Genomic DNA, 22,881 nt, shown 5'->3' with positions numbered 1-22,881 from the left:
AAAAAGAGGATTGGGGGTGGATGTTAGCTCAGGGCTAATCTTCCTCAAAAAAAAAAAAAAAGTTATCATCAGATGAAGGGAGACCTTGTTCCTTATGACATGCCTGAGCCCGATCCAGTCATGCTGAAGCAGAACCTACCTCCAGAATTTAAATGACAGACCAACAAGAGACGTTTGCCTCCAACCAGTTAGGGGGAGTCCTGTCACTTGCCAACAGAATCCTGCCTGATTGTTGGGTGAAGCAGACGGCCCAGAACGAGTGATCGGAGAGGTGGTGTGGCGGAGCCTCTCCAGTGGGAGGCACTCATTCCCAGGCTCCAAGTGGAGAACAGTCCTTTCTGCCACCTCATCCCAGGTCCCCGCTCACTCTCAGACGGATCCCCCGCTTCCCACCAAAAGAACACAGCGGGCCAAAGGCAGCTTGGGCAATACTTGGTATACATCATACGTTTATTAGTGAATATCCCTCTGAAATCAGCAACAATATTAAAAAAAATAATGATTGCACTACTTGGTCAAGCAGAACTAGCAACTTTCATTTTAAAAAAAGTACAAATCTGTTAAAAATTTCAATCAGTATACACATATATATAATAAAACATACTAGTTATGTTAAATGCTACAAACCAATGTGAATCCAATGGAATGGAAAAAACCACACATTTAAGCTTTAAGAACCATTTTTTTCTCTATATATTAGCATTTTCTCAAATACATACATGGGAAAAATGAGGTAACTGTAAAATGTGCAAGGAACAGGGCCCCCAAATTACATATATTTATATATATATATGTAAGTATATATATATAAAGAACCTTTCTAACACAGAACACAGGTGCTGGGCCCAGCCGGGGCTGGGGGATGGTGCCCACTGTCATGCCTAGGCCAGAAGTTGGCAAAGAAGAGTAAACAATGACAAGCCCCCACCACAGGAAATCATTGGTAACATGGCATCTATAGCAAGGTCGGCAAATCACAAACATCCTAAGTAATTGTTTCATAAATCTTTTTTTAAATTATTTTTTAAATGTATTTCCCCCCGGATAGCTGCTCGTTGGAATCATTGCCGCAGCCAACACACAGCCCGTGAGCCTGTCCCTGCCTGCCCCAGGAACCGGGAGCGTTTTGAAAACCTTTTGTTGGGGTGGGGAAGGGAGGAGGGTTGGAGAGGGTAGTTCTCTGTGTAAAACACGTGGGGTTTCAACACTGCTATAAATATAGAAAGGTCACCTGGAGTTATATACAGTAAGACTTTGGGTTCTCCATGGGGTGGGGCCAGGCTGATGGGGCCCCATGGCAGGCAGGGGGAGGCAGGAGCCAGGGCGCTGCGGGGAGAACGAGGGTGGTTGGAGCATCCCTGAGGCAGCAGGCGCCAGGGGCTGCCTGCTAGGATGTGCCGGCCCCACACGCAGTTCGTTCAGGGCAGCAACCCCAGCTGGGGGTAAGGAAGGAAAGGAATGGGACCACGAGGGAGAGAGTGGGAGCCCAGCCAGACCCTACAAGGGGGCTCCTCCTGACCTTGGAGAGCAGGGCTCAGGCTGGGAGGAGGCCCCTAGAGGTGGGGTCCATGCCCGCCCTGGTCCCTGTCCCCCCAGGACTCCCTTGGAGGAGACTCACCCAGGCAGGTGGGAGCCGGGCCTTGGCTGGAGGAGAAATGCCCTGAAAAGCGTCCGGTCCCGGGAGGCTCTGGGGACGTGTGCAGTGCAGTGCATGGCAGTTATCAGCTGAGCACAGACCCCAACCCCGCCCATGACCACCAGCCGCCGGCCCACCCCAGCCGTGCACATGCATGCGGACCAGGCGGCTCCACCGGACCATTCCCTGCCCCCTGGGCATTTGGTCCTGGTTGGTCCCTATACCCCCCATTTAAACCAAAAGAAAACAAATTGTTTAAAAATCCACACCCCCAAATCCTACACGCGATTTTGGGCCAAATGAATAAACAAAAACTGCTGTTCCGCACATTCATGCAAAAAGACAGAGGGGGAGATTGGGCGTGGGGCTGGCCCTGTCACTGCCAGGAAGGGGCAGCCACAGGAACACAGGTCGCTTTCCCAACCGTAGCCCAGGCCCTCAAGATGCATGCCCCCCAGCTCAGGGCCTGACTCCCATCTGCTGAGGAGGCTGGCTCTGACACCCTCCAGCCTGGGGGTGGGGCTGGAATGTTGTGCCTGGGGTGAGGATCCCCTAGGGAGCCAGACCCACCCCTCACAGCAGCCTGGGCGGGGCTGGCTGCCTGAGTCTGTGTGTGGGGGGTGTCAAGACAGGAGGACCCAGGCCTGGGGCTCAGGCAATGGCCTCATGCCACCGTCTGTCCGTGCGCCTGTCAGTGCCACCTGGGCAGAGGGCACACCATTTCAGTGCAAGAGACCAGGCCACCCCAGGATGGTGCTCCCTTTGCCCATCCTGGGGCCAAAGATCTCCACCAGCCGCACTGGGGGAATGGACCCCTGGCTCCCAGCACGGGCAAGAAAGGAGATAGACCCATGGGCAAACAGGAGGGAGACCGAGTCAGGGACACGCAGGCGGCTCCGTGGCAGGTGGACTGGCAGGCAGATTGGGAGAGGAGTCTTTGGAGCTTGGCAAACGCAGGGGCTTATTGCAGGGGCTTCTCTCGGGGCTGAGCCTGGCACCAGCTCTGGAGAGGCAGGCAGGAGACGGGGCAGGCCAGGGCCACTCCCTCCCCGTCCTCCCTGGGTCCCCGTGAGTTTCCAGAGCTTCAGGCAGGGCTCTCCTGGGCAGCGGTGCGCCTCACTCAGCCTCCCTGGGCACCTCGGAGGCGTCAGCCCGGCAAATGGGACACGTCCGGTTGGCCTGCGGGGACAGCCGCACATCAGGCTCCACCCTCGCCTGGTGAGGACTCAGCCCCAAGTGGAGCCAGGACTCCTAGATGCTGACAGGGACGAGCAGGGACGCCCTCCGGGCCTGCCCCCTCCCTCACCACACGGAATGGCCGGGGATGCTTTACCTTCAACCACTTGTCGACACACTTGGTGTGGAACTCGTGGTTGCAGGGGAGCACTCGGAGCAGCTGCCGCGCCTCGAAGTCGCTGAAGCAGACGACACACCTGGGAGGAGGGCACAAAGCGTCATCTCCATGCTGAGGGAAGGCTCATGGCAGAGTGGATCCCCTCAGAGGGGGCCCCCTGTGGCCATCTGTGCACACGGAGGGGCAGGAATCGGGCCCAGCACTCACAGCGTCTGCTCCGACTGATGGCTGTCTGGGTTGAAGCGGTACGACGGAAGCTGCTCGATGTCCGCTTTGGTGAGACCTCGGGGCTTGGCGTCTCCCAGCCGCTCCGCCAGGTTCAGAAGGGCCTGGACACAGGCAGGAGGGAGGGTCAGCAGCACCCAAGGCCGCAGGTCCCCCAAGCCCCCACCTCCCAGAACAGGGCTCCACGGGACCTCATAGTTCTCCATCTCCACGTCATCCACGTCAAGATCCAGGCTGATGGTGGGCCCCACTGCTGTTGGTGACATTGGCAGCATCGAGCTAGGGCGAGACAGGTACGGGGGCCCAGGGTCAAGCTGAGTAGGTACGGGGGCACAGAGCCGCTCCCCTGATTTCCTCCATGAAACAAAGCCCAGAGCCTGTACCGTTCACACTGGAGACCCCGAGTTTGTCCCAGGACATGGCAGGAGGGCAGGGAGCCCAGCTGGAGTGTGAGTGTGTGTCTGGTGGGGATTCCAGATGGCTCGAGGCCCCAGGAGGGCACAGCGCCCCAGCTTGGGGCAGATGCCTAGTACTTACAGGAAGTAGGGCAGGAAGCTGGGGTAATACGGGGGTGGGGGCGGCGGCGGGGGTGGCGGGGGCAGCGGCTGTTGCAGGCGGTATCTCTGGGTGCCCAGTCTCCGTGGCATCATGTGGGAATACGGCTGCGAGAGGGGGCCGGGTACAGGTCAGCAGGCGGGCCTGTCTCCCGGTTGCCCCAGAGCCTGAGGGTCAGCACTCACCATGCCGAAGGACAGCTCCTGGTGCAGTGGGTCGTGGGGCAGGTAGTGAAGAGGCACGGACGGGGACAGGGCCGGGCCCGGGGCAGAGGTGGAGTAGGTGAAGCTCCCCAGGGGGTGCTGGTCCCCCCGCAGGTCCACGTCATTGTCGAGCCGCTGCAGGGGCTGGAAGAGGCAGAAGCGGGTCAGCCAGAGTCAGTGACAAGGGAAGCCCCCCACCCCCATCCTCCGTGTCATCCCCTCTAGCAGCGGACCCATCACCCCGACTCACCATACGCGGGTGCTGGGTCTGCAGCGACACAAACTGCCCAAGAGGCGCCATGTGGGTGGGCTGGGGGTGTGGGGCTGGCGGGGGGGGGTGCAGGACGTAGTGGTCACTGGAGATGAGGTGAGGGTAGGCCTGATAGGGCACGGGGAGCTGCTGCATGGTACACGCCTGGATCAGCTGCCGAGAGAGTGGGCAGGGGCTGGAGAATGTTCCTCTGGGCTGGGCTATGCTCGTGATGAGGGCCAAGGGCCACTCCATCTAGCTGGAGGTCCCCACTGAAGTCCAGTGGGCCGTCCTATCCCTGGCCTAGGCCACCCAGGCAGGACACTAAGCTCTTAAGTCCCAGAGTTACGACTCTAAGCCATAAGGCAGGCACTGGGGCGCAGGGAGGGCCCTGAGCCCTGAAATGCTCTTACTGTACCGGAATGCACTGAACGAACATGTGCTTTTCTGGGCAGGGGTGCAGCCTGGAGTTGGGATGGCACGCTGACAGCCTGGATGGGTGTCATAAGCTGGGTGGGCTTCTGCTGCTGCCTGTGCCGGGGTAGGGAGGCAGCGGGGGCGCTCACTCACCGGGGGTGGGAGGCAGCAGAGGGGGTAGTGCTGCCCACTGAACATCACGGAGCATGCTGGGAGCTGCTGGGCACTGCAGCCAGGGATGTGTTGGCTTGTAGGCAAGGGGAAGCCTTGGGTTGTCACTGTGGTGACTGTGTAGGACAGAGGGACAGGTCCCTGGTGCACCTGTAGGCAGACAGAGACCTCACCACTGTAGAAAGGAAGTCTGGCCACGAGGCTGCCCCCAGGTGAGAGAGTCCTGCCAGGCCAGCTCCCATCGTTTCTCTAGCTGGGGCCTCCCTGGGTGCAGACCGGGCTGTCCCCCGGCCCCAGGGCCCAGAGGGCAGAGAGAACCTCTGGGAACCTGGGAGGAGCTTCTGGCTCCACCACTCATCCACTGTACGGGCCCCAGGGAAGGCCCCTCCCTTCTCTGGGCCTCCATTTCCTAACCTGTGAAACAGGGCTAATAATGCCTCCCCGAGTTGAGCTTGGTTGAGCCTGGTGGAACCGGGGACCAGCGCAGACTGGCTTGCCTGAGGCAGGGCGCAGCAGGTGGCCTCGGGCAGGGCTGCTCTGCCTACCTGCTCGTGGAGGTCAACCATGAACGGGCTTTGCTGGGAGGCCGGGTGCAGCATCCGTGGGCTCCCGCCGGCAGGAGCCGAGGCGCGGCGCTCCTCTACGGGGAGGTGTGGTGGCCGGGGCAGCGGCTGCTGGGAGGGTAAGCGCTCATCCTGGGCAGGCGGGCCGGCCAGGGGGCCCTCGCGGCCGGGGCTGCACCACAGAGAGGAGGCCCCAGTAGGACTGAGGGGGGCCACTCACTCACAGAGCATGGAGAGAAGCCAAGGTCACTACCCGCTGGGGAAGGAAGACAGCTCAGGGCCCTGGGCCCAGTCCCCGCCCGTGCTCCAGCCCAAGCTGACAGCCCCGCACCGGGGCCTCTGCGCTAGGCAGGGCTGGGAGGTTCCTTCCTACCTTCCCCGGAGCTGGCCCGGGGTGCTGCTGGCTCCTGCAGAGAATCGCCACTGACCCGCAGGGGCAGAGGGCGGCCACCTAGTCACTGCCAGGGCCCATGGTCGCATCAGGGGTGGCAGAAGGGTGGAGGGGCTGGGCCGGGGCTCACAACCCTAAGAGACAAACAGACAAAGAAAGTGAGGCACAGAGAAGTCCAGTTACTTGCCCCCTCAGGGATCAGGGAGACAGAATCAAACCTCTGCAGTCCGATTCCAGGGGCCACTGACATCCACCACGCCCCCAGGCACCACGTGCCGCGTGCCGCGTGCACTTTGGGTGTGGCCCTCTTCTCGGCACTAGGCTCCAAGGCTGACAGACAGGGACAGGCTTAGCCTGCAGGGAGCCAGGCCTCAGTTTCCTGCTCTGCGAAGTGGGATGGAGTTCACCGAGGGCTGTGGTGAGTTCACAGGGCTGGCCAACATGGTTCTGGGCCACATGGCTCTGGTGAGGCTCCCTCAGGGTGGGATCCCCAGGGCACCCTGTCCTGGGTGCGGGTCTAAACTTTGGCCTCGAGGCAGCTGGGGTTCCTGGGGGGGGACTCCAGTCAGGCCTGGGGCCCAGCCCTCTTTCCACTACTGCCAGGTAAGAAGTTCTGACCCGGTTCTTACCCTTGGGGGCTCCTAGTCCGAGGCAAGTCAGTTTTCCTTCCTTCCATAACCTGTCCCCACAGTGCCTACCCAAGTGCCACTTCACCTGCTCGTCAAGGAAGGTGTTGGTAGTTCTGATTTACAGAAGAGGAAACTGAGGCTCAGAGAGAGGAAGAGACTTGCCCAAGTGTCAAAGCTGGGAGGTGGGCTGACCACAAGCCCCTCACTGCACCCTCACTGCATCGACAGGGAGTGGGGTCCAGCCCAAGGCTTCATAGGAGGCGATGAAGGAAGCTGGCCACTGACAGACACAACCAACCCAGCCCCCAAGAGGGAGGTGAGGCTTGCTGAGAAAAAAGGGGAAGCAAGAACCTCAGGGAGGAAGCTGAGCAGACGGAAATGGGGGGAGGGGAGCAGGTCTCCTCCCTCGGCTGGGAGCTGGGGCTCCAGGTGGGGGACTATTCATTTAACTTCAGAGGTTGGGACGAGGCTCTGGCAGGGAAAGCTCTGGAATCTGTCAGGCCCTGCACAGCTGAAGGGTGCATCAAACAGGACCAGCCCTTGCTGTTCCTGCCACAGGGAAGCCCCTCCAGCCCTTGTCCATCGGATGAAACTCCTGCACATCTTTCATACCCAGCTTTAAGTGTGGCCTCCTGATGACACAGCCAGGGAGCCAGCGTGCTGTCTCCTTACCACCTTGTTCCTTCCTGCCGACGGCGGCAAGAACGTTTCCCCTGTGCTGGGCTTTACAAGCCTGCAAGGGGTCTCTTCTCCACCTCAGAGGACGGCAGCCGGCCAAGGCCGCACAGGAAGTATAAGGGCTGGAATTCACACTTCTCCCACGCGACTTAGGCTCGCGCAGTTGGCAGAGGGGTGGGCAGGGCCCAGTGACCAGCTTGTGTCCAGCACGAGGAGGCCTGATGTGGTAAATGCACATTGGAGAGCCGATCACACAGGTCCAAGGCCACAGTCTGACAGCACTGAAGTTACTGCCAGTGATTAAAAATGGAAGGATTATGTAAAAATCTGGCTTTTCTTGGGGAGGGGGGACAGCAGGAATCTAGTCCCACTAGGCTCTTGTTTCTGCTTGGCCCCCCTCACCCGGAGCATGAGCCTCCTCTCCAGGCCACCCCACACCCACTCCCGCCTGCCCACCAGAGGTGACTAGGTTTGTGACCCCCTGGTGTGGGCCAAGTGCACATCCTTACACACGTGTGTACATACACAACCTCCCTGATTCCTGCTACAATCCAGCCCAGCAAACAAGGGCCAAGAGAGACTCAGAGGAAACCCCCAAATAACTAAACAAGAAACTCCTGGCCTACTCAGACTCTCTGGAGCGCAATCTTCGGAGGGCTGGCGAACAAGGGCACAGGGATTTTTACCAAATCCCCAGCAGTTTCTACAGCACAGCCAGCCAGGCTTGGGAACCTCTGCTCGAACTGACCTCAGAGGTCCTGGGAGCCCACAGTGCTGCCCATGAGGAATATTAACAACTACGATACTTCCCCTGTGCCACCTTGATGAGCCTTCACAGCAACTCTCAGAAGTAGGGACACTGAGGTGAGGTCCAAGGCCACTTAGCCAGAGCCAAGAGTGCACTGGGACATGACCTGGGCAGAGGCCTCCACTGCTCCTCTTGCACCAGGCTGTCGTGCCGAAGTCTGGGCAGTGTCAAGACTCAGGGGTGTAGACCCCACAGAGGCCCAAGCCCATGGGAATCTGCTCTGCAGCCAGATGCCTTCAAAGATACCCACTCCTCAGGAAAGAGAAGTGGCAAAGAGCTGAGAAACCAAACCAGCAGACAGAAAGGCCTCCAGCTGTGACGGTGCCAAAGCTGACAGTGTCAACCCTTGCATTTTCACACATGACACCTCGACTTGCGGCCAGAGTCTTGGCTGAAAATTAGACACATCACTTCGCCTCTCTAAGCCTCAGCTTCTTCATCTGCAAAATGGGAACAGCCCGATACCCACCTCCCAGTGGACTGCAAGGTGTGCTGGAAGGCCACTGCAGAAGACACCTGTGAAGCCTAGATGCGCCTGGTCACTATTAGAGAAGACAGCCTGACCTCCATCCCCGCCTCCCAAGCAGAACCCAGGTGCCACTTCAAGATCTGCAGGAGGCGGCTGGGAAATATGCCTTTGCAGGGGAATACCGCAACTGGCAAGGGAGGGGCCCTGGTTCTTGAAGTCCTACTAGGAATAGAAGTGGCACAGAGGGGACACACCCCCTGCACAGTTGAGGAAACAGAGACCCAGAGAAAGGATGTAACTTGCTCTAGGCCACAAAGCAAAAGAGGGACAGAACTGGTCCTGGCTGGCTCCCTAGGTCAGATCCTGCCAACCCTGGACATCAGCAGCCCCAAGAAGCGCCTCGTCCCAAGTCTCTATTCCAGGTCCTAAAGGAACTGGGGAGAGCTTTCTCTTTCAGGCACCAGTGCCTAGCCCTATTATGGAGAGAAGCAAGTGAGGCTCAGAGTTGAAGCTAGCAACTTGCTCAAGGTCAAACAGCATAGCAAGGGTGGCCAAGTGGCCACCCCTAACAGCTCTGCTTTCCACACTTCTCTGTGCTGTGTTCTCCAGGAGGTCTGTGTAAATGGGTCTTGAAGGTCCCACCCCTAAACCCAATCTTGCCTGGGAGCTGGCACCGCACCTTACATCCACCCTCTCCCCCAGGAGGCAGCCAAATGCCTATTTCTAGTGCCCCAAGCAGCTATCCCCATCCTGGTCGGGTGCTCCTGCCATGTCATTTAGGCCTGGGGGCTGTCTGCAGGAGCAGGGGCTGTTTTGCAGGTAAGCAAAATCAGCCCCTGAGAGCATGAGTAGACTCAGGCAGGATGCCCACCTCCCTACTTCCTCACCACCCCCCTACCCGGCCCCCCTCCCCCACGCCCCCAAGAGGCCTGCTAGGCCCAGCACTGCCTGCTGGGCAAGCAGAGCTCCCCGACGTGTGGAGCCCGGTGGTAGCTGAGGGCTGGATCACTGAGCTCAGAGATAGAAGTCCTTGGCTAGCCCAGACTCCCTAAGTGACCTTGATCAAGGAAATCTCTTCGCGTGAGCCTCAGTTGCCACAACTGTAAAATGGGGGTGGAAACCTCTCCTTCCCAGGGAGCCCAAATCAAGCCCGAAAAGACAAGACGCAAAAAAACCAACTGGCCACATTAGTGAAAATGTCCAGTGTCCCTGAGGGGCAGGCCCCTCCTCACCGCGGGGCAGGCGCAGGCAGCGGGACTCCGGGGAGCTTCCTCAGCCACCCCTCCCGGGGGATGAGGATGGGGGGCCGAGATGCGGGTATCAGCCGGAGAGGGGCCTTCCCACGTCTCGCTCTCACTCCTTAGTGCCGCGCTCGGAGGAATACCGGGGGCAGGAGGCCGGACTGCGGCGCAGGGGCCAGGGCGCTGTGACTTTAAGAGCCGAGGTTCCCGGACCATGTGCTTGGCGTGAGACAAAAGCAACAACAAAGGAAGTGGCGGCAGCAGGGGGAGGGGGCGGCTCCTTCCTCTCCAACCGCAGCGCTCAGCCTCCAGAGAAGGGAGACTCGGCCTGGCCTTGGGGGGCGCGGGGGACGAGGGTGGCCCTGATTCTAGAGGTCTCGCCGTTCCCCCTCAGGACCGCCCGCCATTAACCCCTGCGGAACCAGCTCTAAGATCACAGCCCCAGTCCCAGGGGAGGGGGCCAGGAGTTCCAGGGATGCGGAAATCAGGAGTTGGGGGCTCTGGCCTCGACTCACCTTCAGCCGCCTGGCCACACGTTGACTCCTTTGTTCCCGATCTAGGACGGCCAAGCTGGGCTGGCGGCCGAGGCTGCCTGGACCCTTTAAGAGCCCCCGCCCTGCGGAACAATGTGCTTCCCTCCCTACCCTCCAGTCCGGGGGCAGTCCCGCTCCTTCTGGGGCCCTCTCTCTTTGTTGTCCGTCCGCCGGCGTCTGCCTCGCGAGGCCCACGCGCGGTCAGCCTCTCTCGGCCCCGGCCCTCTGGGAGCGGGAGGCGGCGCAGGACGCGGCTAGGTTTGCGCAGCTGCCTGTGGCTGGCCCTTTAAGAACTGTCCGCGGCGGCGGCGGAATGTAACAAACCCCACATTTGATTCACAACATTCGAAGCGGCGGGGTCGCGCGTCGGGCGGGAGGGGGGATCACGGGGGCGCGCCGGGAGGTTCCGGCAAACAGTAGCAGGCTGCTGCCCGCGGCAGCCCCGCCCCGTACCGAGAGCCCCGCCCCGCGGAGGCCCGAGAGCCAATCACTCGCCACGAGCAAACACGTGATTAGTGGGCCGCCATATTGGAAGGCAGATTTTTTTTTAAACCTCCATCTCGCCCCCACCTTCGCACTTAAAGTGACCGCAGACATAATAGGCAAGGGGCGGGGCCCCAAGGCCTGACCAAAAGTTGGGAGACCCCCCCCCGGGGTGGGCAAGACCTATCGGCTGCAACTCCAACTTGCTACGCAGGCTCGCGAACGACTCGCACCTCGGAGGCTCAGTTTCTCTGCCGGAAAAATGGGTCCCGCTGGGAGAGCCGCAGTTCGGACTTACTGTGTCTCGGTCCCCTCCTCGAGGACGGGGCGCAGCCTGGGACACTGAAGTGCAATGGGGCTGACCTTCGACAGGGCAGGGGCGGCCTCTTAAGCCCTGAGTGGTTAGGCAGGCTCTAACAGCCTGGTCCGGCAACCTCCCCGGAGATGACGTCAGCCCCAGGAGCTACAGCGCCGCGATGACATCATGCCCTGGCCGCCCCGCATCTCCTTGTTTATACTACGCGGCGGCTTTAAAAAGCTGGGACGGCCTGGATTGCCCAACGGACCAATAGCGGGCAACCCATGCAAACGAGTTAACGCCTGCCTGGCAGGGGGATTGGTGCTGCGCGGGGTGACGTCACAGAGTCACTTAACCGCCCCGCCCCCAGCGTGGCCAGGAAAAGGGGCGGGGAGCAGCTTGAAGCGTGAGCTGCGGCAGTCCGGCGTTCCCGCCGCCTCAGTTGCCTGGCCGGCCTTGGAGTTTGGTGTCCCGCAGAGAGCACTGCCTCGGGGGACTGGGGAACTATGCCCCATAAAGTCTTTAGTTTTCTACTGTACTCCCCCCAGCAGCTATGAGAAGGAGGGATTCCTACAGCCTGCCCATTTTACAGATGGGTAAAGAGGATCAAGAGGGGCGTCACTCACCCCAGGTCACACGGCTAGGAAGTCTGGCTGAGCAGGTATTTGAACCCAAGCCAAAGCAGAGCTTCGTTCCTCTTTGCCTTGATGCCTCCTTGGGCAGACATTATACAAAGTGGGGTATTACCTCCACATCGATAATTTAAGCAAAAAAAAAATCAATAATACCCTAAATATCCAAAAGCTGGGAGCAGGCCAAATAAAGAATGGTGTATGCATATAGTTAATAACTGGACTCTTCTGTATGGAGCTGCACTGACACGGGGCTTCCCCAAGACAGTCCTAAATGAGATGCCAGCGCAAAAGGTTAACTAACATTTGTTAAGTCTGTGTAGTGGGCTACTGGGGGGTGTCATTTTCTATGTTTCTTTGCAATATTACATAATCCCAAATTTAAAAAAATGAAAGCAAGATGCTGAACAAGATACAACAGTATGTATCACTTTTTTAAAAATTGGATATATACAATATCCACATAAAATATTTCTGGAAGGATATACAGGAAACTGATTAACAATTGTCCTCAGGGAGAACTGGAAGAGAACACTGGGCCAGAAGGATAGATTTTTTTATTGTATATGCTTTTATACATTTGCTCCTTTTAAAAAACCCTATACCATATAACCTACTGAAAATTCTTGTGTTTTTTTTGAGGAAGATTAGCCCTGAGCCAACTGGTGCCAATCTCCTCTTTTTGCTGAGGAAGACTGGCCCTGAGCTAACATCCGTGCCCATCTTCCTCTACTGTATACATGGGACGCCTGCCACAGCATGGCTTGCCAAGCAGTGCCATGTCCACACCCAGGATGCGAACCGGCAAACCCCGGGCCACCGAAGTGGAACATGTACACTTAACCACTGTGCCACCGGGCCAGCCCCCCTACTGAAAATTCTAAAGAAAATTACTGTAAAAGAGTATGTTTTAAGTCTTTTACACCATAAAAACTTCCATTCCCTTAGAGTCAAAAACCCCCCTTCAGGAAAGGTATCCAATGGAACCAATCCAGAAGGAAGTCTGAGGACAGACATGCTATCAGAGTGTTGTTGAGACCAGCAACAATCTGACACTGCATGGTGGCTGTGTAGCCAGCAACACAATGACTGAAGATGGTGGTCAGGGGTTGTTTGCAGATCTCTAGAAACAGGAGATCAGGTTCATGATGCAGTGCTACACGTTACCTGAATGCCAAACTCTATCCATCACAGTTAAAACGACGTGTGCCTGAGAATAAACAGGGCTGTACTTGGCGATGCGTTTCTCTAACCCTCTCCTTATATATCCTATATCCCTTCCAACCTTTTAGTTTTCCTACTATGTAAAATCCTCCCCACATTCGAAGGTGCCTACATTGTTAAGATCACCCCCATGCTAACCTGTCTAAGGACAGAACCTGCAATGGCTCCCTTCTGCCTGGTCTTCGGGGCTGTGCTTAACAAGCTTCCCCCACCAAACTTCTCAGGCTCACCTCTCCTCAGGCCCTCTCCCACAGTCATGGTGCTGCTCCCTCTGGCCTTCCCTGCCTGCCACCTTCCTGCCTTTGCTCAGCTCAACTGCCCACATGGGATGCCCTCTCTCTTCCTTTATACCAATCCATTCCTCTTCTCTGCTGTTTGAGGCTCTGCTCCCATCTCACCTCTTACAGGAAGCTGTTTGTGAAGTCTCCAGCTTGTACTGAACTCCTCCATCTCTGAACACAAGGCTAGATGCACCCTGATCTTCACTTCATGCCATTTCATTTGCTCACAGCCCTGTCACAATTGCTTCATGTCTCAATAAACCCCTCCTGGCCTGAGGGACTCAGCATTTTGAATGCACTGCTGTCCAGCCTTCACTGGGAAGCAGACACCAGTGGGTAACCAGGCTCATTTGACAGGTTAGGATCTGAGGCTCCAGGAGGCGAAGTGACTTGCCTGAGGCCACAGAGAACAGTACCTCACTACTCCCCACTCTCAGAAAGCCACTCTTCAGCCACAATCCAGTTCTGAACATTGAAGCCACCAAGCCTCTGACTGTACCATTCTCTCTGCCTAAAACATCCGCAACACTCCCTACTCACTTCTGGCAAAACCCTGCTCAACCATTGGGGCTGAGCCCAAAGGCTGCCTCCCCGAGCCCCCTGCCCTGTCTTCTGGCAGTTGACTGCTCTGGCTTCCTCAGGACAAGCAGGACTGTTACCACCCTGCCTCCTGACAGCAGAAGGTCTCTCTGTGGCCGGCTCCCCTGCCCCACAGGGCCTGGCGCACACTGGGTGGTGGATGCCCAAGGAAGGGCTCTGACCCTCGCCCCTCATGCTACAGCGCCAGGAAACCCCCGCCCTGTCTTCTCTCATGCACCATCCTCTGGTTTACTCCCCTGGGAAGCCCTCAGCACATCTCCACAGCCCCTCAGGGATCCCCCCAGAACCAGAGGCCAAGAACATCTCCCCCTGACCTGAAAAACCTTTCTGGGCACGTGCAGAATCACTCTGGAGCAAGTGCAAAAGACGCTCAATTTTACCAGATTTTCCAGAGAAGCAGAAATCCAGACTTCCCTGTGAATCCCCTCAGGCTCACCAAAGTCTCAGGCCTTACACCCCAATGTGGGGACATAGCCTGCACACCTCCTGCGTCCTCACTGTCATCAGGCCACCCCACCTCCACCCCCACCCCTGCCCTCTCAGAGCCAGGTTCTGTTACTTTCATCTTACGGAGCACAGCGGCTCAGGAAGCCACGGATCCTGGAAGTGTGGCCCAGTGGGTTCCAGAAACCACAGGGAGGGGTGGCTTACCCTTGCCCAGGCATCTGCTGTGAAGTTCTGTGGAAAAATTGGGGTTCTAGGGTCTCCCGCATTGTCTGGGCAAGTCCCAACCTGATCATCTTCTCACTGGTCTCCCTAAGACCGAATGACCTAAGAGCTGGGCAGGAACGTTTGCCCCATTTTACTGATGAGGATACTCAGGCGAGAGGGAATATGACTCACTCGCCATCCACAGGCAAACCTGCAATCACATTCTAACCTCACATTAAGTTCGGTTCATGCAATGCAAAGGCCAGCACAGGGTCCCCAAGAGCTGCTCGATAATCCAAAGCACAGACGTCCCAGGGGCAAGAGGAGAGAGATGACAGAGGCTCAGAGACTAGTGGGTGGCTCCAGATCACAGGGTGTTGAGTGGCAGAGAAACCTGTCCCTCTAAATGCAAAGCGCTGGATGCTACATTCCAGCTTCCACCCCCAGGCTGCCTCTGCAGGAGGTGGGAGGGATTCTGCTTGGGCAGGAAGAAGGCAGGGTCATCTGTTCCTGCTGCGGCCCTGCCCTGCTCCATCCACATACCCAAGAGCCTGGACCCCTGCTGCCACTCTCCCTCTGGGGGTCAGAAAGCACCCCACTCCTTTCTTCTAAGACCCCTCAAACCCTCCTCCAAAAAGGCAGGGCCCAGTAGCCTTCCAGGCAGAAGAGAGAGATTGAGGGAGCACCCAGGGACACACAGCACAGCCTGGTGAAGACAGCTCAGGACTCAGACCTCCCAGCTACCACAAGGCCTCCCACTCCAGGGTGGGGTTGACAGGCCCCCTGCCAAGTCCTCTCTGCTCAAGGCAGGCCTGAACACACTGCCCTCACATCTGAGCCCCACGCTTTGGCTCCCCTAAAAAGCAGCAGCTGCGTTGTGCAGATGGGGAGGGCAGGGTGTCTGTACAGGTGCCCCAGGTCTGGGACTCAGGTCTGTGGCACTCACTCCCTCTGAGCTCTCTGGCTGTCTCTCCTCTGTAAAATCAGGACGACGAGAACGGCACTGGCGACAGTGGCCTTTCCTGAGCACTCGGTGGGAGCAGCACTGCTGTTCACCTGCCATGGGCCACTGAGGGGCGGACCACGCCGACGCTTAAATATAGAGCCTCTGCCGCCAGCCTGCTGGGCTGGGCCCCGGCTCTGCCTCCTACCAGGCCTGTGACCCTGAGGAAGTCGCCACCTTTGCGAGGCTGTGGGTCCAGGTGGGAAATGGTGAGAGACCTACCCCAGGGAGTCAGCAGTGGCTGTCACTGTGTGTGCATCTTTGGCGGAACCTGCCCGACTTTCTGAGTCTCGGTCTGCACTTCGAGGCGTGTGTGCTGTGGGTGTGGCGTCGGGATGAGCTCCCTTTGACTCCCTCCCGCCCTGCAGCTCTCACCACTGGAATCCCCAGGGTCTGCAGGGGCGGGAACAGGTACCGCCACCACGACGTCCAGAGATGAAAACCAGGGCTGCAGGAGCGCGGCGTCTAGCAGGCCCGGGGAGATGAGCCCAACCGAATTCCCCGTTTTCCCTCCATCTTGAGTTTCTCTCCTACTTCGAGGGCCAGCTTCCTACCGCACCCCCTACCCACACCGCCTTCCTGACCGCCCCCCCGGCACCAGCTCGACTCGGGCTTAGTGGCCCTCAGGCAAGGGAAGCTGTGTGACCTTGGGCACGACACAGACCCTCTCTGGACCCCCCCGACCCCCCGGCGTTCTACATCCTGAAAGCAGTAACGACGGCGCTGGGGTGCAGTTGTGTTTCCCGGACCCACAGCCGCTCCAGGGCAGGGCCCAGGACGCTCTGGCTCCCCGGCGGCTGGTAAAAGGAGCGTTGGTAAAATGTTTGGGGCAGACGCAACGAGGCCAAAGAACTGCGGCACCTCTTTGCTCTGTGCGGGACGCCCGGGCCCCAGCTGAAGCCGGGACCCGCGGGGGTTGCGATTGGGGCATGCGCGGGACGCAGGGCACGGTGGGACATGTAGTTCCCAAGGGCTCCCCAAAAAGGGGCACTGGGACCTAGCGGGCGGACAGATGAGCGGAGCGGCTCTGGCTCCGGGGCCCGGGACAGCGAGCTCCGGCTCTGCGGACGCCGCCAGAGGCCTCGCTGGAAGTCCCTGAGCTACTCTGCGAGCCCGCGGCCCTCCCTATCGCTCCGTCCTCGCTGGCCCCGCGCCGGGGGCGCCCGGCGCAAGGGCCGGGCCGAGCGTTACCTGGGGCCGCGGCGGGGCTCCACCCCTACCGGGCGGCCGGCGCGTCGCTCCCGCTGCAGCCGGGGATCCCGGTCCAGCTGCGGCCCGAGCGCCGCCTGCCGCGGCCCCCCCTCTGGCCCCGCGCAGTGGAACCGTCCGCAGACCTCACCACCCGGGCGCGCGCGCGCGCGCGCGGGGCCCACGTCGGCTGCGCAGCTTCACCCCCCCCTCCCGGGAGCGCGTGGAACTACCAGGACGGCACCAAGCGCGCGGGAGCGGAGGGTGGAAGGGGCGGGGCGTCCTTCGGCCACGCCCACGCAGCTTCCGGCGGCAAAGGGCGTGCAAGGGCGAAGCGCCTGGGGCCTGGCCTCTCAGCCGCCGGCTCGCGGCCAGCGTGACCTTGGACAAGAGACTGTCTCTGTCTCTTCGTCTGTGAAATTGGGAAAGTAACACGACTCCGTGGCCGTTCAAAGAAACTTTGCTTCCCGGACAATTTGTCCCCTCCCCCAGCCCGGGGTCGATATACAAAGAGCAAAGACTGGGTCACCAGATCTTGGTTACCCTCTTTGGGCCATTCCCGGAGGCTTACTTTCCTCGCCTGCGAAGTGGGAGCAACGATATCTCCTTCAGGAGGTTGGGAGACTACAGTGACCAGAGGACGCGTTTGCCCATCGCTAGAGCCAGCTTAGACAGAGTATGGTTGATGCCTGATCCTCCCGGGCATCCCCAGTCCCAGAGGGCAGCCTCACAGCCTCGCATCCTTGGGTGTATTGGGCCGGCGAGGACTACAACTCCCAGCGTGCCCCGCTCCGGATGGGTCATGCCGGGAGTTGTAGTCCCTGCACACTTTGCCTCCCCGGAGACTGCCGCAAGAGGCTCCTGTTTCTCAGTCCAGCAGTAGGCCCCTCTCCGGAAGGCTGGTCAGGCCCCTGCTTCAAGGCCGGCTTATTTATTTTTTTTGAGGAAGATTAGCCGTGAGCTAACTGCTGCCAATCCTCCTCTTTTTGCTGAGGAAGACTGGCCCTGAGCTAACATCCGTGCTCATCGTCCTCTACTTTATACGTGGGACGCCTGCCGCGCCATGGCTTGACAAGCGGTGCCATGTCTGCAGGCAGAATCCCAACCGGGGAGCCCCGGGCCACCAAAGCAGAACCTGCGCACTTAACCGCTGCGCCACCAGGCCGCGCCCGCTTCTTTTTTAAAGCTTCCATTTGTTGAGTTCTTACCATGTGCCCAGCAATATTCTAAGTGCTTAACGTGAATTAACTTGGTTAGTCCTTAAAGTCTAAGGGCCCAGTGAGGGAATATATTGAAAATGGGAGGCAAAATGAGGTGAAGGGATGTTGCTAGGAAGTGGCAGGGCCCAGGATTTCTGCTGGAGCCTGACATCTGGAGCTGGCCTTCAGCGTCGCTCTGGTCCATCCTTTAACAAAGGCCGGGTTTCTGTTGTGGTCAGAACTACATTCAGGTCTAATTTAGGGTGTAAAGTTACAGAGGTGCAGTAAAATACCAGAATCCCACGTGTGTAGCTTGGTGAATTTTTCACAAATTTATCTCCGTATAACTAAAACTCTGATGACGAGCTAAAACATTTTCATCACTCCAGAAAGTTCTCTCTTGCCCCCTCCAAGTCAGTGGCCTCCAGATGTAGCGGTGATCTGGTTCCTGTCACTATAGATTCATTTCACCAGTTTAGACTTCGTGTCAGTGAAGGGCTGGCTGTGTAACTGCTGCCTTCTCCCTCCCCCACACCCCACCCACGTCATTTTTTTGCAATCCAACCTGTTGTATCACCACTCTGTCCTTTCCACCCCCCAGCTTTATTAAGATATCTTTGACATATAACATTGTGTAAGTTGAAGCTGTACAATGTGATGATTTCATATATGGATATATTGCCGAATGTTTACCGCAATAAAGTTAGTCAGCAGGTCCTGCACCTACATGATTACCATTTTGTTGTTGTTGTTACTGTGAGAAGTTAAAGCTCTACTCTCATAGCAACTTTTGAGAATAAGATCGATACAGTATTGTTCACTCTAGTCAGCTTGTTTTACATTGGATCCCCAGAACTATTCATCTTGTAATTGAAAGTTGTGGGGCCGGCCCCGTGGCCGACTGGTTAAATTTGCAGGCCCTGCTTCGGCGGCCCAGGGTTTCACTGGTTCGGATCCTGGGCACAGACCTATGTGCCACTCATCAAGCCGTGCTGAGGTGGTGTCCCACATGCCACAACTAGAAGGACCCACAACTAAAAATACAGAACTATGTACTAGGGGCCTTTGGGGAGAAGAAGAAGGAAAAAAAAAAAAGAAGATTGGCAACAGATGTTAGCTCAGGTGCCAATCTTTAAAAAAGAAAGAAAGTTGTACCTTTTGACCAACATCCCACCATATTTCCCACCCCCTAGGCCCTGGCAACCACCATTTTACAATGTTTCTATGTATTTGACTTCTTTTTTTTTTAAGATTCTGCATGTAAGTAAGATCATGTAGTATTTATCTTTCTCTATCTGGCTTATTTCACTTAGCGTGATGCCCTCCAGGTCCATCCTTGTTGTCACAAATGGAAGGATCTCATCTTGTTTATGGCTGAATAATATTCCATTGTATATATGTACACTGCCTTTTCCTTGTCTATGCACCTGCTGTTTCCATGTCTTGGCTTTTGTGAATAATGCTGCAGTGAACATGGAGGGTGCTTTTTTATTGCTGAGTAGTATTCCATTGTATGAATGTACAATAGTTTTTGAAACCCAATCCTCTGAACAAATGACATCTGAGCTCCAGCTGTCTTGGTCTTTCAGTTCCCCCAGGGGCCAGGCTCTTCCCAGAGTGGGGCTTTGGACACACTGTTCTCTCTGCCTGGGCTTCCCTTTCCTTCCTCTTTGCCTGGCCTACTCTGCTCTCACACGTCTCCCTCTGTGGGGACAGGGATGCCCCCCCACCCCCTACCAGTGCCCAGAGCCAAGCACAGAGCCCAGCACAAAGTGAGCATTCAGCCCCTGTCTGTTGAATGAACACAGAAGTGGCAGGGGGCCAGGAGGGTTGTGTGGCATCAGGTGATGTTCCTAGAGGGCTCATAGTCATTATGTTCCATCTCAGAAGTCCACTAACGACTGAAAGAAAACAGCCACATGATTATTTTACTTGTCCCTATTTTCCTGATGTGGAAGCTGAGGCTCAGAGAGGGAGAGTGGCTGGCCTTAGGTCACACAGCCAGGAACAGACAGAGCTGGAATGTAAACCCGGGTCTGCCCGGCTGCAGTGCCTGCCTGTGATGGTGGTGGTGGGGAGTGGTTGGAAGAACCTACGGGAAGACTTGGGGGGAGCCAGCCCAGAGCAGAGAGAGCAAGCAGGGTCTGGTGCCCCCAGAAGTCAGGCCCAGTGGAAGTGGCTGGGGCAGCACTCAACTCAATAAAACACAGACAATTAGGGCCATGGAGTGGAGGCCATGGGAGGTGGTGAGCTCCCCATCACTGGAGGTGTGCAATCCATGGTAGATCAGCCACTTGAGCCAGTCCTTTAGAGGGAATGTGTGCCCTGGGAAGGGGCTCAGGGGTCTGGAGGGTGGGGAGGAGTTGATCTCATGGGTCCCCAATTTCTTTCTAAGGTGGGAGGCCGTGGGTCTCTGACACCAAGGGGCTGTTCTTGGGCTCGTCCCTCGCTGTAAAACAGCAACAAAGGCAGCTTGTACTCTGCAAAGCCATGTGCAGCACAGAGGGGGGTGACTGGAAAGTTGAGGAGGGGTTGGACACATTCGCAGCAAAGAGCCCCCCTCAGCCCAGGCTCTCCAGGTCACCTCTGGAGCTGTACACTGGGGGAGAGGAGGTCTCTATGTTGCAGATGAAGTGGCAGGTCCAAGAGGAGCGACTTGCCCGAAGTCATCCAGCTGGTCAGAGGCAAGTGGGGACTTGATTTCCACTTGATCGATTTCTGAGCACATAATGGTGCACACAGTAAGTTGCCAGCAAAGACAGGCAATGAGAAGCTTTTCTGATCAAAAATTTTAAAACCCAAAAACCTAAGACAGTGGCTGTGAAGGAACACTGGTGTGTATCTGAGTTGCTTCCTCCTGTGCGCAGCTCTCTCGCCTGCCCTGTGCTGAGCGCTTCACTGCATTAGTCATTATAACAAACCTATGAGTTGGGTTCTGCTATTGTGCCCATTTTACAAATGAGGGCACTGAGGCTCAGGGAGAGCAACGACCTTGTCCAAGGCCCCCAGCTAGTAAGTGGTGGGGAAGGGGTTATGACCCAGGTCATCTGAGTCCACATCCTGGCCTCTTAGCCCCAGTTTCTGCCTGGCCACCCGCCACTCCCTGAGGCTGACCCCGGGCCTGGCCTGTTACTTAGGCCTGGATCATCACAGCAGAGCCCAGTGAGCTGCCCAGGCTGCCTTGTGGCAGGCAGACAGGGCCCTTTGAGATGGGCAGGGCATCATCTGCTCACACCTGGCTCATCCAGATGCTGTTCAAAGGTCTGGGCAGGCCAGGGCACGCCCTCTGGGGGCCAGAGCCATGACTCAGAGCTGCTGGCCCCAGTGGTCAGAGCAGAGGCGGAGAGCAGGGGCTCGGCGCTGTGGTCGGAGTTGGTTCCTGGCTCGGCTGTTTGCTCTCTGGGGAGGGTGTGCGGGGTCCCCTCCCTCTCTGAGCCCCAGGTTCCTTCTCTTTGGAGTGAGCGTGTTTATAACTGTACCTCCTCTCCCAGGCCATGTCAGGCATGAGGGAGACCATGATGTCAAGCACACAGTGGGTGCTCAATAAATGCCAATTCTGACTCCTCTTGGAAGGCACCAGCACATCCTCCCCCAGGACTTCCTTGGAGCTGAGAGCGTGTTTGCATCTCGTCATCTCTTTTGGCTGCTCCAGGCCTTACTGAGTGTCCGTCCTGGACTGGGTGTCTCCCTGTCCACCCTCACAGGACTCTGTGTCTCATAGTCCAGACACAGTCAACATGGTTCAGAGATGGGCAGTAACTTCCCCAGGCCACCCAGCCAGAAGAACTTGAAGCCCTTTTTCTCCTGTGTCAACACAAGGATGGTTTGGCATGTGTGGCTGGAGGAGGGAGTGGGGACTCGGACCCTGCGGCGAGGCCATGGGCGCAGCACTGGTATTGACAGCCAGCCTGGGGGTGGGTGAAGCCCTAAGGGAGGCAGGTACCTCCGAGGGCCTCAGCAGAAGGAGCGACAGCAACACTAGCTGGGAGAGTGTGCATCCAAGCTCAAGGACGCCCTTACTCCCTGGGGAAAACCTCGTGTTTGATTGTGATGACATTTTACTAGCTCCTTCCCCTGATCTAACCCCCTCGCCTTCTCCACAGGTCCCCTGTCACGGAGGACTCATGGTAGGGAGGGGCCTGTGGACTGTCACCCCCTCCACGCCTCCAGCCTGCCCCGGGCTGGGCCTGGTCCCCAGGTCCTCTGGGCTCAGGCTTTCTCAGGCCCTTTCTCCTGTGGCCTGGGCCTCCAGTCCTGGGAGCACTTGGGCCCATCACCTCGGTCCTGCCCTTCTGTCCCCTCCCCAGCTGTGGTCAGCACCTGCTGAGGAACCATCCCCATCCCGGGAGGTGCGGTCTCTGGCAGGGTTAATGATTGCTCAGAGTAGGCGGAGATGGTGCCAAAGTCTGCCAGTGTGCGCTGCTGCAGGCCCCAGATGGTGCCCACCTCGGCCGGCGCCGGGACCCATCCGCCGCCTCCACTGCCCCTGTGGGGCACAGGTAGGGACCGCACAGCTCAGCTGCGGCAGAGGTGCAGGGGCCTCCTGCCATGGTTAGGCACCCAGTGGGGTCGTTGGGGCCAGGGCAAGCTTTGGGGGTCCCACGAAGCTGGTGGTTGCGCTGGGCAGAGGGAGCGAGGACCGGCGCTGGGTTGGGTGGACCTGGAGCTGAGTCCCAGCAGGGCTGCAAGGCCTCAGTTTCTTCTGTGATGCCAGGCTAATAATGCCCATACCCAGGGTTCTGATGGCTCCCCTCCTTTCCAAGTCCTGGGGGTAATTTGGACCTTCTGAAGATTCTTCACAGGATGGAAGGGAGGCAGGTCCCCCAAGGAAATGAGTCAACGTGCCTGGCCCCTTTCACAGAAGGCTTGAGGGTGTGAAGATGGGGTGGCTGAGCCAGGGGGCCCCAGACCTTGAGGAGAAAGAACTTGGCTGCGGCCCACCTGCTTGGGTTCAGACCTCGGCTCCACCCTGACTCTGGGTGGGCTCTGTAAGTCCTCTGGGCCTCAGTTTCCTCGTCTGCGGAATGGGGATGGTAACGGTGCAGGGAAGAAGCTGAAGAACCCCTGAAGCAGAGCTGGGCCTGTGGTCAGTGATGGATTCCAGTGCTGTCTGCCAGCACTAGGAAGGGGTCTGCTGGGACTGACCGCAGCCTGGCCCCCAGCTCTGGCCCATTCCCAGGCCTTGACACATCCCCTCGC

The 22,881-nt window shown here is 57.8% G+C and overlaps 2 protein-coding genes across 15 annotated transcripts in view; one reads left to right on the top strand and one right to left on the bottom strand.

Annotated features, from left to right (window-relative positions):
* Positions 1 to 421: 421 nt before the first annotated feature.
* On the bottom strand, positions 422 to 17,199 carry RNF44 (ring finger protein 44). 13 transcript variants are annotated; one of them, XM_070233850.1, is made up of 13 exons: positions 10,106 to 10,375; positions 9,582 to 9,809; positions 7,067 to 7,362; positions 5,748 to 5,899; positions 5,357 to 5,546; positions 4,794 to 4,961; positions 4,224 to 4,397; positions 3,956 to 4,117; positions 3,753 to 3,877; positions 3,407 to 3,494; positions 3,198 to 3,319; positions 2,970 to 3,069; positions 422 to 2,815 (listed from the first exon to the last, which is right to left on the bottom strand). In XM_070233850.1, exons 4-13 carry the CDS (start codon positions 5,852 to 5,854, stop codon positions 2,753 to 2,755), a joined length of 1,299 nt encoding a protein of 432 aa, XP_070089951.1. In that variant the 5' UTR covers positions 5,855 to 5,899; positions 7,067 to 7,362; positions 9,582 to 9,809; positions 10,106 to 10,375; the 3' UTR covers positions 422 to 2,752. The 13 variants fall into 13 exon arrangements, with proteins under 13 accessions (XP_070089951.1, XP_070089950.1, XP_070089949.1 ...); XM_070233849.1 differs by lacking the exons at positions 9,582 to 9,809; positions 10,106 to 10,375 and adding an exon at positions 13,159 to 13,258 and having other exon boundaries at positions 7,007 to 7,362; XM_070233848.1 differs by lacking the exons at positions 9,582 to 9,809; positions 10,106 to 10,375 and adding an exon at positions 10,905 to 11,196 and having other exon boundaries at positions 7,007 to 7,362.
* Positions 17,200 to 22,067: 4,868 nt separating this feature from the next.
* The window catches only part of CDHR2 (cadherin related family member 2), a 35,809-nt gene continuing 34,995 nt past the window's right edge, over positions 22,068 to 22,881 (top strand). For both annotated transcript variants that reach the window (XM_023617171.2, XM_023617170.2), the window contains exon 1: positions 22,068 to 22,181. The gene's annotated coding sequence lies outside the window, so the exon portion shown is untranslated. The remainder of the gene's footprint in view (positions 22,182 to 22,881) is intronic.

This window comes from Equus caballus, chromosome 14 (assembly GCF_041296265.1).
Source record: "Equus caballus isolate H_3958 breed thoroughbred chromosome 14, TB-T2T, whole genome shotgun sequence".
In the NCBI taxonomy this organism is placed as follows: Eukaryota; Metazoa; Chordata; class Mammalia; order Perissodactyla; family Equidae; genus Equus; species Equus caballus.
The sequence above is the reverse complement of the archived record's forward strand: the minus strand, read 5'-3'. Positions and strand labels throughout refer to the sequence as shown.

Bases quoted from the DNA above. Each gene is read 5' to 3' on its own strand.
- RNF44 (XM_001502632.5), bottom strand. From the start codon at position 9,806: ATGGTCCGGGAACCTCGGCTCTTAAAGTCACAGCGCCCTGGCCCCTGC. The intron at 4,962-5,356 runs GTAGGCAGAGCA...GTCTGCCTACAG, and splicing joins TGGTTGACCTCCACGAGCAG to GTGCACCAGGGACCTGTCCC. The intron at 3,495-3,752 runs GTAAGTACTAGG...GTCTCGCCCTAG, and splicing joins AGCTTCCTGCCCTACTTCCT to CTCGATGCTGCCAATGTCAC.